Below are 16,887 nucleotides of genomic sequence, written 5' to 3' on the forward strand. Positions count from 1 at the left end.
AGACATTCTGGAAAAAGATATCCCAGAATGGGTTCTTGATCTTTCAAACTATGAACCAAATGAAACTATTGATCCAAAAATATGTGAAAAGCTGTTAGACATGAAAGAAAATGTTCAGCTTATTATAAAAATAAAAAGGGAAGGTGTCTTTGGTTATATTGAAATAATGAACTCCAATCCACAGATTTACGAAATTGCACAATCTTTCATCATATCCTTTCCAACAACATGGCTAGTTGAGGCTGGATTTTCTGTTATTAATGACATTTTTTGTAAAAAGGAAACCGACTTGATATTAATAAGCGTGGCACAGTAAGATTGAATCAAACTTTTACTTGTAATTATGACTTAATGTGTGACAAACATCAAGAACAAGGCAGTCACTGACGTAAAATTTTATGATATTTGGTCAATTGTTACTTATAAATATTTGGTTAAATTGATTACTTATAAATATGTTGTTTTTCTAAACTTAGCCACAATTATAAATCTGATATACAAAAAAGGCTATGGTCCACAGAGATTTCTAAAAAAATTTTATGGTCCACAGTCACAAAAAGGTTGCTCATCACTGGCCTAGACCATAACGGTTTTATGTGACGTTTGATTTGGTGAACGATTGTCCGGAACCCGGTCATTTGGTCGACAGAACGATTCATTTTAGGGTTAACTAACCCTGGGTTACCTAACCCTAATGTCCTGTCGACCGGCTACGTCTGTGACAAGCAGCTTCCAGTATCCGGCAACACTGCTTCGCAACCGGTAAGGGAACGTTCAAATATTACGTTACGTAATATTTGAACGTTCCCTAATACGGACGATATCAGTATGATATTCGGACATTTCATCCGCTCCATTGGCTCAGTGGTTAAGCGCCTGACTGAAGATCACGGCGGTGATTCTGCTCTCGTAGTGTGTGCTTGAGCAATGCATTTTAGGACTGCTCTTCATTCAGCGGCACCTCGTAGATAGAATAATTCCACGGTGACAACAATTGGAAAAAATTCACTCTGCCAATCTCGGTACGGTAACCGGCCCTGCGTCAAGACTCAAAAGCCCCCTACAAGTATGCGAAATAACCAAGAAGCAGGATTAACCCATCAACAACTTTGTCAGTCCGAGGATAAAGCTTCAAAACCAACCTATCATTTTAGGACGAATAAAAATTGTTTTATTTATCTTCCATCATTTCACTGCTGTCGCAGAAAATGAAACATTAGCATATCTTATGACTTAACGGTCAAACACAAGCAGAATGTGACCGGACACAGAAAAATGCAATTCAAGACCAGAATACCATCAAGCATTTTACCATTAGCCTGCAGCCCTACACCATTTAGCAATTTACACAAGATCACAGCATAAAACTGACAAATGGCATTATAGAACACAAGACATGGCAGAACTTTAATTCCTATTGCATAGTTTCGATATTTATTGTAAAATATTTGATTTTTTCTTTTGAGTGCAGGTCAGTTATATTTTTCAATTTTTGTATAGCATCTGTCATTTTGTTACTTGGTAAGGGCTAACATGAGTATGCTCAAAAACGTTCGTAAGCTAATTTATAGTTTATTTTCCTTTTATTGTAGGCTAAGCTTATTATGTTATGTCGTATGGTTGCTAGGTTGTATTTGCTAATAGTGACACCTTTTTTTTTATAAGGTTAGGCTATGTGTGTTTAATTTAATTCTTTAGAGACAGCAGGTTGTTGGTTAGGCGAATGCTTAATTTAGAAATTCAAACGTTATTCAGCAGCTTAAACACTCGCAGTTTTGCCATGAAAAAATTTCGAAAATCCTCGAAACACACAGAGCGCGCTCAAGAAAGATTAAATGGATCCTGCATTTTCTGGCTGTCGCAACACGATCTTGCTTCGTATCATTTTTTGACTAGTCACTATATTGAGGCGATATAAATAACAAAACAACGAGCTGGGGGTAGTTCATCCTGACGTCACCATAGCGCCATTTCTGAAAAAGCAAAGTGAGATCAATTGAACATTATGTCATAGAAGCAACAAAGCATAGCGACCTATATACACAGGCCAGCCATGCCAATGTGCAAGCTTTAAATTTGACAGAAAATCGATCTACTAGTAAGCTTAGTCAAAATCGTTAGTATAAGTTGATGGTTTGAGTAGTAGTTGATCAATACAGTCTTTGTGTATATTTTGAGCTACTTTTGTGCTATTGTTACCATAGAAATAATGGTCTAAATTGTGGCACTTGTGCTGAACATTCTAAAAGCGTCTGGCAACACTGATAATTGGAAAAGATTTGTCATTTTTTAACATAAAATTAGGAGTATTGCAGTAATGTGAGATTCATTGAATCATCATCATGTTCCTTCCTCGTCTAGACTAGAGGGTTGGATACAAAGTGCCATTGTTCTCGATCATGAGCTGTTCGAGCTTCTTCAATTGCTTTGCCTAAACCAGGCATCGACGGCCTTAGATGAATATAATTTAAACTAAGTATTCCTATGATATGTTGTATAAATGTTTGTTTCAGCCTTGTCGTTAAATTGTTTCAGAGAAGTTTTTAAGGTGCCCGCTTACCAAAAAATTTACCAGTTGCAGAGAGATGCTCCAGCTTTTACTCTTATTACATGACCGAGAAATTTATTTGAATAATGACCTTCTGATGATCCTCCTTTACGTGAAACAGGCTGTTAAGGATTTAGATAGTAATAACTATATTTGATTTATTGTCTTGTTTTAATATTTTAAACACAGATCTGGTTTGATTCACTTGTAGTAAAATTTCTTTGTTTGTCTTCTTTGCAAGTCATGAAATACGTTGCATTCTACGAAAGGTGTCCGACGTTTTTTTCGTTAACAGTTGTTCGTAAACCAGGCCTTAAAACTCGTGTTTTTTTCCGGCAGCCATTGTGGCCTACCGAGAGCTCCTTCTCGGCGGCCAAATCTGCGTGCTTGGAGGCCAAAATACAATAACGATAGCACAAGTAAATAGCATTAAACTTGCAACAATGTTAAAATGATCACTTAGCGTTGTTGAAGTCTGGACGACGTCCTGCAATAGAATCGTTGTACCACGCATTAAATGCTTTATCGGGATTGTAATCCGGTATTGCGGGACCATCTAACGACCCTAAATTGTTTTAACTGCTCGCAGCTCAGTAAATTGTTTCAACTGCATACCGCCTTTCATAAAACCTTCCGTTATGATGTATATTCCGTTATGATGTCACCATTGAGGGTGTGAAGTCACCAACCCACAGCGTTCTCAACTATGAAGACACGTGTTTTACCCACGGATGTCAACTAACCTAGTTCTCCTTTTTAACAACGATTCAATGTCCGACAACATTGAATCGATATAAAAACGACAATATTGCCAGCCGATGTAAATTAGCACTTCGGATTAACACTTCGTTAAAATAAACATCGGGAATTGCAAACAAGACTTACAGCGCTGGTGATCGCAGCTGGATATATTCAATACAACAGTAGTGACTATGATGCGCTGACCTAATTCTGCGTCAATCTTTGATACTACATATTTTCGATATTTAATTCAGGATCATTCTATTGCGAAATTAAATAATTGGCTAGAAGAAACCGGCGGCCAAACTTGGCCGACGGAGAAGGTAGCACAGGCGGTCATTCAAGCACTACTTAGCGGCCATGGCTGCGATGGCCGCCGGCTGCTTTAAGGCTTGGTAAACAATTGTTCGTAAAGTTAATTCTTCGTAAAGCATTTCTTCGTGCGTGCAATTGACTGTAATACTAATTGTTCGTGAAACAGTTAATTAATTAGGGTAGCGTATATGCTAGAGATGTGCTAGATGTGACGTGCTGTAGACGAGCAGACAGAGTGTAGAGTCCCTGATTTACAATGGCAGCGAAAAAGGAAAGCCAAAACTTTTGTATGGTGGCCAGCTTTATTACAAAGATTACAATGCATTTAACGCACAAGGGCAAGAAAATACTTATTAGAAATTTGAACATTTTCAAAGGAATTGTCCTGCACGAGTAACAACAAGGGCGCCGAAACAATTTTTTGGAGAGGGGCAGGATTATGAAAAAGGGCACTTTTGTTGCTGAAAGGCCAATTTTTTTAAAACTTTTAAGATACGATATAGCGATAATGCTCATCTATCAGCTCACTATCGAGTAATGATACAAGTGTCCGGTATACTAAGAAGGACATCATGCTATGTTATAATGATGTAACCTACTGTGTTGCGGAATTTGTGCTGTGAATATTATTTTGAGCTTTTGATTAAAAGCTTTTGAATAACGATTTAAAAAATATTTTCATTGTCAAATATCTCAAAAACTAGAGCCAATTCGAAAAAACTAAGTGCATTTTCGGAATCAGGGGCCTTGAAATACTTTAAAAGTACTCTTACCTTTATTTGTGCAAAAAATTTTTTGTTGGCCTGTGTTATAATTAGGCTAAAAGCGAATAGCAGAAATTGTTATATTGCAAAATGTGCAGTAGTTTACATGACTTTAAAAGGGCACCATTGCCCCCCTGTCCCTCCATGATGCCTCCCCTGCCCCCCGCTTCCGGCGCCCCTGAGTAACAACTGAAAAATTGTTCACGAACAATTGACCTATCACCTGTTTATGAACAACTCACTATACGAACAATTGATTTATACAAAGAAATGATTTACGAAAAATTGTTTAACGAAGAATTAATTTTACGAACAACTGTTTAAGTGTTTACGAACAATTGTTTTACGAACAACTGTTTACGAACAATTCACCTATAACCCTACGGAAGCACCACATCTCAAAACTTCAAAAGCTCAGCCATTGTTGTTGAGATATTCCAGGTTGCAGAGTTGTATTGAATGACAGGATAAATATAGCATTTTAAAACTCTAGACCAGCGTTTCTCAAAGTGGGCGCCAGCCGCCAGGGCGCTCAAGCGCCAGGGGAGCGAAAAATCAAAGAGGGTGGTCGGGGGCGAAAACACTCGAAGGGGCGAATTTATCAAACCACCAATAACAGTCCAACGCGCAAACCATTTACTGCAAATGAAACCAAATTGACTGACAATGTATCGCTGCTGCTGCTTGGATATGTACGTTTTGTTCATAATATGAGAATTTTGAGAATAATGGCTTTTGAGCTCAGTCTTCCTACAGATATTCCGGCATCAAGCATCTTTAATGCAGTGAAAAACTTCTACGAAGAGAAGGGGATTCCACTGAAGAATATTCTACAATGCGCAACTGATGGTGCTCCGGCAATGGTTGGAAACAAGACGGATATAGAGGCCATGACAACGTACAATGGGATTGTTAAAACTGGGGGCAGATAGTGACGTCATAGTGCCATTGTCTTCAATTGAACCGACATTGAACCGTACGTTAGGCTAATATTTATAACACTGAAACGAAAGCTGTGGCACTGTCTGGCAGTTTTAAAAAACTAATATGTTGTTACAGAACGGTAGCCTACTGAAAGTTGAAATAAATCACCAAGTACGCTACTCGTAAACAATTTATATATTTTTTAATCTCGTATCAAACGGGCCCACCACAAACTTGTAAAAGGAAAAATACAATTAAATCGTTCATTTGATATTGTACCACACCAACCTTGAAAATTGCGATGGATCAGCCATGAAAAAAAATCAGCAAAGAACAAAGATCAGCAAAAAAAAAAAACAAAAAAAAAACAGCCATGATAACACTGAGATATTTAAAAAAGTGGTAACTTCACTAGCAAAAAGTATCTAAAAAAAACAATGCACCAGCTACTCGTAGCCAAGACTCGCTTAGTTAAAAGATTAATACTTTGTTGATGAGATAATTCCATATAATGCAAGAATCTCACAGCTTCTTGAATTTGTGACCATCTGGAACATTTACTTGCTGATAGAGACGTTATAGACCAGTGCTTTTTTTTCTTGTTTTTATTTGAATGCAAAGTGTTTGATTTTTTTTAATTGATTTTAAATTTTGTTGCTTTATGTTAGTTAGTGGAAAAGTGACAAAAATTGTCATAAATTGTTATTTTGGGCTCAAACTTTGTAATGATACGTCGCCTGGATTTGATTTGTTAAATTTCGTCTGAAGAAAACATTATTGACCTATTGTGTTGTTCGGTTACACTCAGATATTTCTCATTTACTAGTTTCAGGATTGTTCGCTAGTTTCATGCAGCCTAACAGGTCACACTGAGAGTCACTCAGCCATTTCTTTTATGACAGAACAATAGGCCTATACCTTTTTTTAAATTTTGATTATTTTTGTATTGTAATACTGTTACTAAAAATATTTTTACTCGTATAGTCTTGTACTATTTATTGGCTTGAACTTTTCTCTGTTGCACTGAAGTTTAAACGCCCTTGCTACAAGAGTTTATTGATTTTAAAAGTTTTTCCTATTTTTAATCACCCGGAATAAAGTTTATATTTGAATAAAAAACCACAGGACTTCACTTGAGGATGGCAGCAGCACATGATTTTTTTTTCTTTCATTAATATTACTCAACATCAGCCTATCTTGTTTCAACGTAATTTGCCGATGCTTGACATTTGTCACATTAAGAACTGGGAAGCAGCTGACTCGATGACTGATATAGTCTTTCGCTGCTTCCTGTTTGTTGTGGTATTTAGATAGCTATTTTATTCGTATTGTCGCAATTGTCGCAACAGACAAAAGAAAAGGTTTCTCTCTCTTCTCTCTCTCTCTTGTAAGCTTAGTTTAAATGGCAAAATCGTCATTTCCGTAGGGTGGCAATTGACTTGTAGACCGTATGGTCGTTTCGTTGTCTCCCAGTCGGTATGGGAACTTGTGTAACTTTGCATTGTGTAGGCTACATTAATTGCATATTTCAAACATCTACCTATGTTCCTGTTACTGACAAATAAAACATTGATTGATTGATTGATTATAGAGCATTTTACTCCAGAATGAAATGCTCCAAAGCTCAGATTGTCATCAATTCTTAACACAAACTTGGGTATGTCGGAATCTTGCATAAATTCCTTGCATTGAAAAACAAGCGTCTGATGAGCCCGAAATACAACATCATCACCTGCTAAAAAAGGAAATTGGACACTAAAAGCATTAGCCAGGACATTTTCAAAGCTCACAATAATGTCACTTTTGTGGTAGGATAGTTTTCTGGCCAATCTTCTTCGTCGTATGAGCTGTTCTTCTGGACTATATGTTTGGGCATGATGTCATCAGCCACTCGACAGTTTCGTCATCCAGGGCCTTCAGTCCAAGCGCTCCATGTGGTGGTTGATGGATTGGGCAGTCATGGACGACATGATCTACTGTCTGGTCTGTGGCGCCACACTCGCATCCCGGTGAGGGAGCCAGGCCCCATTTGCACATGTCTGAACGAAAGCGACCGACGCCGGTTCGTAGGCGGTTAAGCCGGACCCACGCAAGTCTTGCGAGGGACATTCCCGGAGGGTGGGGATCGACGTCGGGTAGGAAATCACAACGAAGTTGTCCTTTGAATCGGAAATATTATCCCTTGGGATAGTGGCAAGCCATCTATCACGTTGTTCCGGTTCGCATTTAGGCAGTTTAAACACTGCAACTTTATTTTCTTCACTATAATTTCCATTGCAATTAAAGACACAGCACTTCTTAACCACATTTACAAGAGTACTAATATATCACAAACAATGCTTCACAACGTAAAACAAATCAAATATAAGATTGACTCAAATATAGACGTATTAGGACGTTAAATAGCCTATCCATCAATGCTGTTCAAAACAAACATATTTCGAAATATGGGTACTTAGGGTTGGGGGTTGAATCTAAATGTAAATCTATTTAGCACTGGGGGTTGGAAAACTTCTTGACTGATGATTTCAATCTGTTTATTGCAAAAAGCTCCGAAATATGGATTCAGGGGAAGCCAAGAAAATATATTTTGCTTCAAATCAAAATAAAATGATAAAAAAAACACTCCGGAAAAGGCAAAAGTAAATTATTCGTTTTCTACCTCACAGAAACTGACAGACCTATTTGAGATTCTCAAACTAATAGCCTAGTCTAGTAGTTTTGTATGGCAGTTTCATACACTCAGCTGGTGATCTCAAGAACTGCTGACTTGTAGCCTAGGAGACTCTCTCATTCATATAGACGTCAGACGTGTTGGGTCAAATTTAGTCCGGCAGCTTATTAGGCCTACGTTCTGAGATTCTCCAGTCTTTCACAATCGTTTCAAACGCATAACCAAATCAAATTGCTTGGATTTTGAAACGATTAAAAAAACATATTTTGAAATACCAAAACAAATCAAAGTAGGCTATTTCTATTTCAAATATCGATCTATCTCATCCTTATGCTGATGTAGGACACCGATAAATCACATTCCTACCAAGTTTAGAGTTGTAACTTAAGTAGGCTACTGTACCGGTACTCAATAAAGTAAAATAATTCCTGACTACCCTGAACTAAACGCACTGCAAAATGGAAGCATCTGTAGAGAAATTCAATTGAAGACAATGGCACTATGACGTCACTATCTGCCCCCAGTTTTAACAATCCCATTGTACGTTGTCATGGCCTCTATATATAGTCCGTCTTGGTTGTCCGTCTTGGTTGGAAACAGGGTTGCCAGATGGCCTTTTTTTAGGCCAAATTCCAGAAAACTGGCCTTTTTAAATTGCAGTTGGCCTAAAAAAATTGATGCAAATAAGGCCAGAAAATCTGGCCTTATTTGGCCCTTTTTATGGCTGCAAATTTTGACCGGTTTAGAAAGTAATATTTTAAGGAAATTCAATTTCAATTGTAATATTTTATAATTATTTTATAATTGTCGCTTCTACCTTTTTCTAGACCTCTGCTATGTTTGTCATATATTGTTTTTTTTTCGTTGTGATGGTCAGAAATAAAAACAAACTGAACTGAATATAAAAGTATCACTTATCATCACTTAGAGCCTGACCTATATTCGTTTTAATTTTAATTAGTGAGTAGAGACATAGGTAAAGAGTAGAAAATGTGTTAGCGGTGGACAGGGCGGTTCTATTAAGTTGCACCTGCCGTAAACCGTAAAGTATACACTTGCCTTGTTTGTTAATGTGATGTGTTTGCATTCCATTTGTGCAATCTTGTCGTATTTCGTTTGCTGCTAAATAATTTCAAAACCGAGTATTAGTTTTAGTTCTTATGACATCTTAAATGTATTGATTTCGTACTGGGTTGGTCTGCGAATAAGTTTATTATAAAAGCCTACGACAACACATTTTACTGATTGTTGAACACTCCACGTTTACTTCTGATCCGGTTTGCAATACGCAAAATGCTACAGAACGACAGGGAATCTTTGCATTCGTTTATTTTTGATTTATTAGATTTGTGGTTTTAAACTTCTATACATCAAATAAGTTTTGATGTGAGTGTAGGCTATATTTTATATTGTTATTGCGAAATTGAATTTTATACATTCTTTAGTTGATACAAACAGTGTTTTATTTTAATAATTCTTCTGTAGTCATGTATAGCACTGAAAAGAGTTTCCAATCCTGTAGTTGTAGACATCCCTGGTAAATATACTCAATAAGACAAATCCATGCTTATTTCTTAGCTAGATGTTCCGAATTGTGATCGCAGTGTAGGCCTACTGTATGTTATCGCAATGGGCGCAAATAAAAGCATGATTATTATTATTAGAAGTAATAATGGTTTCTAGTTTATCTGCTACTACAGTAATTTTTCATTAATCAAATTATGCAAACGAACCGGTCATTATGCTCTGACAGTGCTAAATTATTATCTGTCATATTTGATCGTAAAATGGCATTTTCAAAAAATTATTTCAATTAAGTTGTTAGCGTTTATTTAGCCTTAGAAGTAAATAAAAATTTGGCTTTTTTTTGGCCTTAATTTATAATGGATTTGGCCTTACTATAGCTTGAGTATCTGGCAACCCTGGATGGAAAGCATCGAGGGTTCATTGCACTGATGAAAAGAGCAATTCCCGGACTTATTGCAGTACATTGTGTAATTCACCGTCAGCATTTGGTTGCCCGTAATCTCAGTCCTGAACCGCATGAATCACTGAATATTGTGATAAAATGCGTCAACAAGATAAATACGCAGGTCAAAATGTCAACTCAGTTTCCCAATTTGAGCGAGAATGTTATTACAGAAAAACAACGGCAAAAATACTGCTCACATTTAGACATGCTTCATAAAGACATGAAACTTCGCTTTGCAGATCTCGTGGACCTCCATGTTCCAAACGAGGTGGTACAACAATTTTCTACCGAACCTACAGACATACTGCAGAAGTGGAACTTTAAGAGCAGTTCATTGATATGCAAACAGATGATGAGTCAAGAGTGAAATTCAGAAATGATCGATGCGATTTGTTTTGGTGCCACTGCCAGGTTGCTGGCGAATATGAGCTTCTCTGGAAAGAAGCTAGAATGTGGATTTTGTCGTTTCCTACTTCATATATGATTGAAAAGGGATTTTCGGCTGTGACATTGATGCTTTCAAAGCAGAGAAATCGCTTGCTAGTTCATAAACGGGATGATCTTACGAAGATGTCACCAAACATTTCAAAACTTTGTAAAAGTCGCCAAACTCATCCACCCATTGAACATTATCATGTTACTGTCAATTTCGTTGATTAAATTCCCAAAACTAAATTTGTCTGTCACTTTATTATCAATGTTTATTTTACTTGACAGAATTAGGGGGGTGAGATTTCATTTCAATAGCGAAAAGGGGGCGATGGACTAAAAAAGTTTGAGAAACACTGCTCTAGACCTTTTCTTAAAGGAGATATGTTTTCTTTTCATTTTTTGCCATGCCAAATATTTTGTTTGTCGTACACAAAATATCCCATACGTTCTGCAGCTTTACTTCTGAATCAGCTATCAAAACGGTGTCATCACCATATTGTATGTGTGGTTAATGTTGTTGTGACACAATTTTTAATTTATAAATTAACTTTGTCCATTTAGAGATGTTCGTTGTCCAAATCATTCTTGGTCTGTCTTTATTTCTTTTACCGTTTATCTTCCCTTCTATTAATGATCTATGTAATGAGTTTTGCCTTATTGTGTGTCAAATATTTCATTTTTTTTGACTAAGTGTAAGAGCAGAGCCGTGTGAGCACCATCTTAGGCGCCCCACCGATTATAAGTAGAGCAAGAAAGCGTTAGGTTATGGCTGCAAGCTCTTTTAATACCGGTATAAGGAAAAAATTAACTTTCATTATTTCGGCAAAGAGTCATCAACAAATTCACCAATAAAGATTATTTAGAACAAAATAGTAAATATGCCAACAATGCAGTAGCGGATCTGGAAAAGTTGGCGAAGGACCAGAGTTTCAACAAAGCAAAATTTATAAGATAAATGGACAATGCGAGACTTAACATCCAAAACAGTAAAAGTGGAAAGGGGGATGTTGTGGGAGTTTGCCCTCGGAAAATTTTTAACAAATACGATACTGTTTTGGTTACTTTTTAAGCATTTTTGGAGCAATAAAGTTTTTTATCAAGATGCACAATTTGCATTTATCCGTAGGTTGCTTTGTAGGCTATGTAACCAAACTCATCAAATTGGATTTGGGTAGAAGGTTTGGTTTATAAGTTAAATTAGCCTACCATTTAAAAAAAAAATCATTCACGACCACATAGCCTAGTGGGCTACACTGTAACCTTTCAGCAGGCTATAACTTCGAAAATCTATTTGAGGTGTCTTGACCTTTGTTTCATAATATTCTCGTCGCTTATTTCACTTTATAGCCTAGGGAAAAGGGAAATATGGCCACCTTAGCAAAATTGCGATAGCTCTCTCATATTAACTTATTTTTTCACGAAACCCAGTTTGTTGATAAAGACTCTGGTTTCTAGAAGTAGCTAGAAAACCAAGACCGAAAACCTTACACTTCCAGCACAAACTGCCGTTAAATTTTGACCTGGCGGTGGTTTGCATTACACAACTACTGTGTAATATGACCACAACAACATTGGCTCTTACAGTAAAAATATAAAATGTCGTTATCATGTAGTGACAGACCTGTTATCGAAATGTTGTTATCATAGAATCACCTGTAATAAAAGTATCGTCCAAGTTGTATGAGCTGACAGGTCTCGTTGGTTATATGGCAGGCGAAGAGGAGGGGATTCCGGGGAACTACCATCCATGCGAACCTCATGAAAAGTGCGGAATAAACACACAAAGCTAACAAAACAAATCATCATCAACAACCGTAACATTACCATGCATGAACCTTTACCAACTTACGAAGCTTCATGTCATATCAACAACGCTGATATCGAATAAAATAACTTGAATCTCTTTTAACTAAAGTCCAGGGGTTCTTAAACTTTTTTTAACGAGGACTCCTTAAAATTTTTTGGTTTGCGTGGACCCCCTTTGTGGCTTTTTTTGATCAGCATCAATTGAACATAACGCAATAAAATTAAAATGAATTGGTAACAAAATTTATGTTTTATCAAATTTAAGAAATAGCGTATGCAGATTGTTTTTCAATATCTTTGATTTAATTTCATTAATGTGAAGAATGCTGCTGTTCGTCTTCAACAAGAACATGAAATTGTGGCTTCGTATTTGATAGGGTAGTTGTTTGAACATAATCTTTTTTCTTTTGAAAAATTTATTCCATTTTTGAAATTATACACTAAGATTTCCATTGGGCCTTCATGGACCCCTAAAACTAGTCTGCGTACCCCTTGGGGGTCCACAGACCCCAGTTTAAGAACCCCTGAACTAAACGGATAACATCAAACAGCGCAATCAAACAAAACTATATTTTTTATCTAAATTTTACATTGTATCACATTAGAAAACAATAAATGCACCTAACCTGTCTACAGGGTGGCCCAGTGAAGTGTGGACAAATAAAAGTTAGGTTTTTTCAGTTATATGAAGGCCAATGAAAACAAACAAGAATTATTTATTTATTCAACATATCTACTATTCTCCTTGACAACCTGGCGGAAACAAGGGATCACCTGATCACACGTGGCATGCACAGTTTCAGCGTCAATTTCTGCCCAAAATGTGGTCATATTTTGCTTCAGAACCTTAATACGTATGTGGGATACAGCACAGACTTTCTGCTCTAAGCTAGACCATATTTCAAAGATCATTGGATTTAAAACAAAAGATGGAAGCCATAGTTTCTTGGGCCAAAACCACTTGAAATTGTCTTTGCACATGTCCTGGACTAATTTGGCTGTGTGAGAGGTTGCTCCATCTTGCTGAAATGCAATTCCTTCATTTCCAGTGACTTCCTTCACATCTTCAGATAAACATGTTGATTAGTTTTGACACCAGCCTCGATGAAAATCAAAGGGGTTTGAGACCTGTGGAGGTAACCCCTGCCCATACCATTACCGAAGTTGGTTTTTGCCTCATGAATGAATTTAGGCGCATTCAATATACACTGAATCTTTAGATTTAATCCGAATCCGATCATTTGATTGTTGTGTATGGATTGAGTGGTGAATAATTTCTTATCAGTCCAGAGAACTTGTGATTGCATGCCATCAAGGAGCTTATTTAGAAGAATCTTTGATCGTTCGAACTTCTTGGTAATTTTGTAAGGCTTAACCTTAACATCCCTTACCAGCACCATTTAGACGGTTGAACGGCTAACTTGTGCATCTCTAAGCCTTTAACAATTATTCTGGTGCTCCTTCAAGAGTTCCACTGCAACTTTTCTCTAATATTGTTTTGGTTCTTACGAACCTCTCTGGGGTGCTCCAGACCTTTGGTAAGCAGATACCAGTCTCTCTGAACCTTTTTACTGCCTTGTTTACACCAGAACTACTTACGACTCCTTTCAAAACCTTGAAAATTTTAGCATCTTAGCCCCTTAAGATCGTGCATTTCAATGACCTCATTTGTCTTCGCCATGAGTGTAACTTGAATCTTCCAGAAAATTTATAGAATATTAATAATCTAGAATGATTATATTGTACTATAAATCTGTAACAATTAGTTTAATAGTCCGGAAATGTGCTTTAATGTAATATGAAATTTAGTCCACACTTCGCTGGGTAACCCTGTAAAAACATGATCCGCATTTATTCCGACGTTCTGTCAATCTTGAAGTAAAACATTAAATTCGTTTTTAATTTTATTTTCCATATTTATGTTGTTTGCTGTTGTTTTTTCTTTATTTATTACTTAGGCCCATTCAAGATGGCGGCCGACTTGATGACCCTTTGTAGTTTATAGAAGTCAGCCGGATGTGACGTTGGAATAAACGTGAATGACAGCTTGTTTTCGAGTTGTCAAGTGAAGTAGAAAGCAAAGTTTCTATGATGATGCGGAATGGCCCGTTTCGGCTAGTCCGATTTGGCTAGTCCGATTCGGCTGGTCCGATTCGGCTAGTCCGATTCGGCTAATTCCCTATTCGGGTACAGTCTTTCTCGGCTAGTTCCCTATTCGGCAAATTTTTGAAAATCCGACCATAATCCTTCTATAATCCAACAAAATCCTTAAGTAAATCCAACGGACCAGCCGAAAAAGACTGCAGCCGAATCGGACTAGCTGAATAGTAGCAAACCCATGATGATGATGCACTGACCTGCTGTCATGCGTGGACTGATGATATCTGGAGACTTCTTCATATCAGCCATTGCGGCGATGGGGATTCCCCAATTCGCAACTGGTCCCCAAAAGTGCTGAGTCACATTGAAGTCATTTAAAACAAATGTTAATACATGGGAATCAAAACAATATGATATACTATATCTTTTTCATCCAAAATAATGTTTGACAAGTCGACAAATACTACGTTTTGTTCTTTTATTGCAATAATGCATATAACTTACTTCACTACTTTAAGAGCTGTGTCCCCTACGTTGATCATCAACACTCTTGATAACGCACCACGACCGACCAACATAGTAATTGTCTAACAAGTGTTTTTTATTGTTTTACCTAGCCTATGGACACTAAGTTTTGATTTTTTACATTTGCTCCAATTTGCAAATTACTTGAGGTGTGGCAAGCAACTGCGTCAACATTCTTGTGTTTAGTAAAATATTTTCCCTCATTTTTATTTAACGTTTGCATTTTGTTGCTTTTACCTTTTTCCAGACCCTTGCTATGTTGTGGTAAACAATATCGCTTTTTGCATTGATGATCGGAAATAAAAAAACATGAACGAATGAACTACTTCATATGAAGTTGTTAGAAGAGTACTCACTGTGCTGCATGAATGTCGGTCATCAGAAGGTGATAAAACATGAAAAAAAAGAAATGTGTTACAAGCAGAAAACGTGACTACACTATATCAAATGTATTAATCACAAGAAATAGAGAATGATGAAGCTAAAACACAATGTCGTCTGAGCAGCTGTTAAATAAATCTAGTTCAAAATGAAACCAAATCACCAAGGACAATTTAAAGCTTAATCCTTTTAAATTTGTAATTGCTATGCAAAGTTATATATGAATTTATACAATAAAATATAGAACAATTTAAAGGATATCAGTAATGATACAGTATTGGATGGTCATTTTATTTTTGTTTGGATGCGAAATGTACATAAAACAAAGACATATATACAGTGTGCAAAGTGCATCCAATGGGAGAGTGCGAAAGACCGTAGCCCTGACGGCGTAGGAGATTGTCGAGTCTGCACTCTCTCATTCAAACAGATATACAAAAGAAAGTATTGCGTTTAAATAGCAAATTGGCACAAAAAAGAAAAAGGAAAGAAGAACAGACAAAAAACAAAACAAATATCATACAGATACAGATAATACAAAAACTAATCATAATAATAGAGCTTCGGTAGAGAGTTTGTCTTGTTGAACCATAGGCATACGAAGCCGAGCAACGTGATCAAGTTTAACATCTTCAAGTTTATTACATTTACAAAAAACATAAAACTACGCACATAAACATAAAACTACTAATCATAATAACAATGGACATAAAGTCAGGTAGTGGATGTCACTTCTATAGCTCTCGAGGTTATCTTTCAATCTTTGTGTGGATCTGATAAATGGGGGCCAAAAGTTATAAAATTGTGACAGAATTATCCCTTTAGCGGCACTGCACAATGCACATAACCAACGATAAGCATTAAAACATTTCAAGTCATTTAGAAAATCGTTAGGTTTTGATCTGTCATGATTCGTGACATGGCCTTTTTTGCATATATGCTGTGCCATAGTGGGAAGCTTTAAACCTACAACCAAAAAGAAATTAACAACTAACCATATCTACAGTGTCAAACATTCCATGCAACATTTTCTGCCTTTATGTCACTTGTACTGCACTTGCACATCATCAAGCACACAATCAAAACTACGATTAGACCTACCTCATGCCGGCTCTCACCTCATGAGATATTGTCGAAAAGCTTTGGATTTCAAATGACCAAGCATTTTCTTAACATATTGAGACATTGCACCCCGCTGTTTTGAGATAGCACAAAATACCGTAGCAATATAGGATGCACAGGCAGCCTAATATCCTTAGAAAATTCAGCTTCCACTTATCTAACCTATCAACCCAAGACAGGATACAAAGGATTTCAAGTGTAGTAAAAAGTTTAAAAGTGTTCAAAAACCTGAAAATTAAATGACATCTACATAATATATCTGTAGAAGTTATTTAATCCTAACCCAGTGGAACACACAATCGAAATGACCGTCAAAAGTGCGAGTTGGTTGAAAGTATGTCCTTAACCAGAAAATGAATTGATTAGTACAGTAAAAACAATTGCAGCCATGCACTGAATACATTATATCATATTACAAAAAAAAAACTGTTGCATATCTACCAAAGCAGTAACAGATGCAAGGAGTTACTTGGTCACATGTTTACCCCAAAAATTAAACAAACACATAAATGTTCTACAATTTTCTTGCTCCTTTTGCTCGCTCAATCCCATGTCATTAACCTAACGGGTGACATTGGGAATG

The 16,887-nt window shown here is 36.7% G+C and overlaps 1 protein-coding gene across 1 annotated transcript; it reads right to left on the minus strand.

Moving 5' to 3' along the window:
- Positions 1–1,159: 1,159 nt before the first annotated feature.
- LOC145777158 (mitochondrial pyruvate carrier 1-like) lies at positions 1,160–16,528 on the minus strand. The gene is made up of 5 exons (XM_082588462.1): positions 16,301–16,528; positions 15,158–15,161; positions 14,534–14,630; positions 12,024–12,156; positions 1,160–1,973 (listed from the first exon to the last, which is right to left on the minus strand). Exons 1-5 carry the CDS (start codon positions 16,366–16,368, stop codon positions 1,946–1,948), a joined length of 330 nt encoding a protein of 109 aa, XP_082444588.1. The 5' UTR covers positions 16,369–16,528; the 3' UTR covers positions 1,160–1,945.
- Between the last annotated feature and the right edge of the window lie 359 nt (positions 16,529–16,887).

Source organism: Aplidium turbinatum, chromosome 9 (genome assembly GCF_918807975.1).
Source record: "Aplidium turbinatum chromosome 9, kaAplTurb1.1, whole genome shotgun sequence".
In the NCBI taxonomy this organism is placed as follows: Eukaryota; Metazoa; Chordata; class Ascidiacea; order Aplousobranchia; family Polyclinidae; genus Aplidium; species Aplidium turbinatum.

What these genes read in the sequence shown, in the direction of transcription:
- LOC145777158 (XM_082588462.1), bottom strand. Translation starts at nt 16,368, where the DNA reads ATGTCTCAATATGTTAAGAAAATGCTTGGTCATTTGAAATCCAAAGCT. An exon ending in CAGTCCACGCATGACAGCAG is followed by an intron (nt 12,157 to 14,533) that starts GTCAGTGCATCA and finishes TTGTTTTGTTAG; the next exon opens with CTTTGTGTGTTTATTCCGCA. An exon ending in GGACGATACTTTTATTACAG is followed by an intron (nt 1,974 to 12,023) that starts GTGATTCTATGA and finishes TTGCTTTTTCAG; the next exon opens with AAATGGCGCTATGGTGACGT.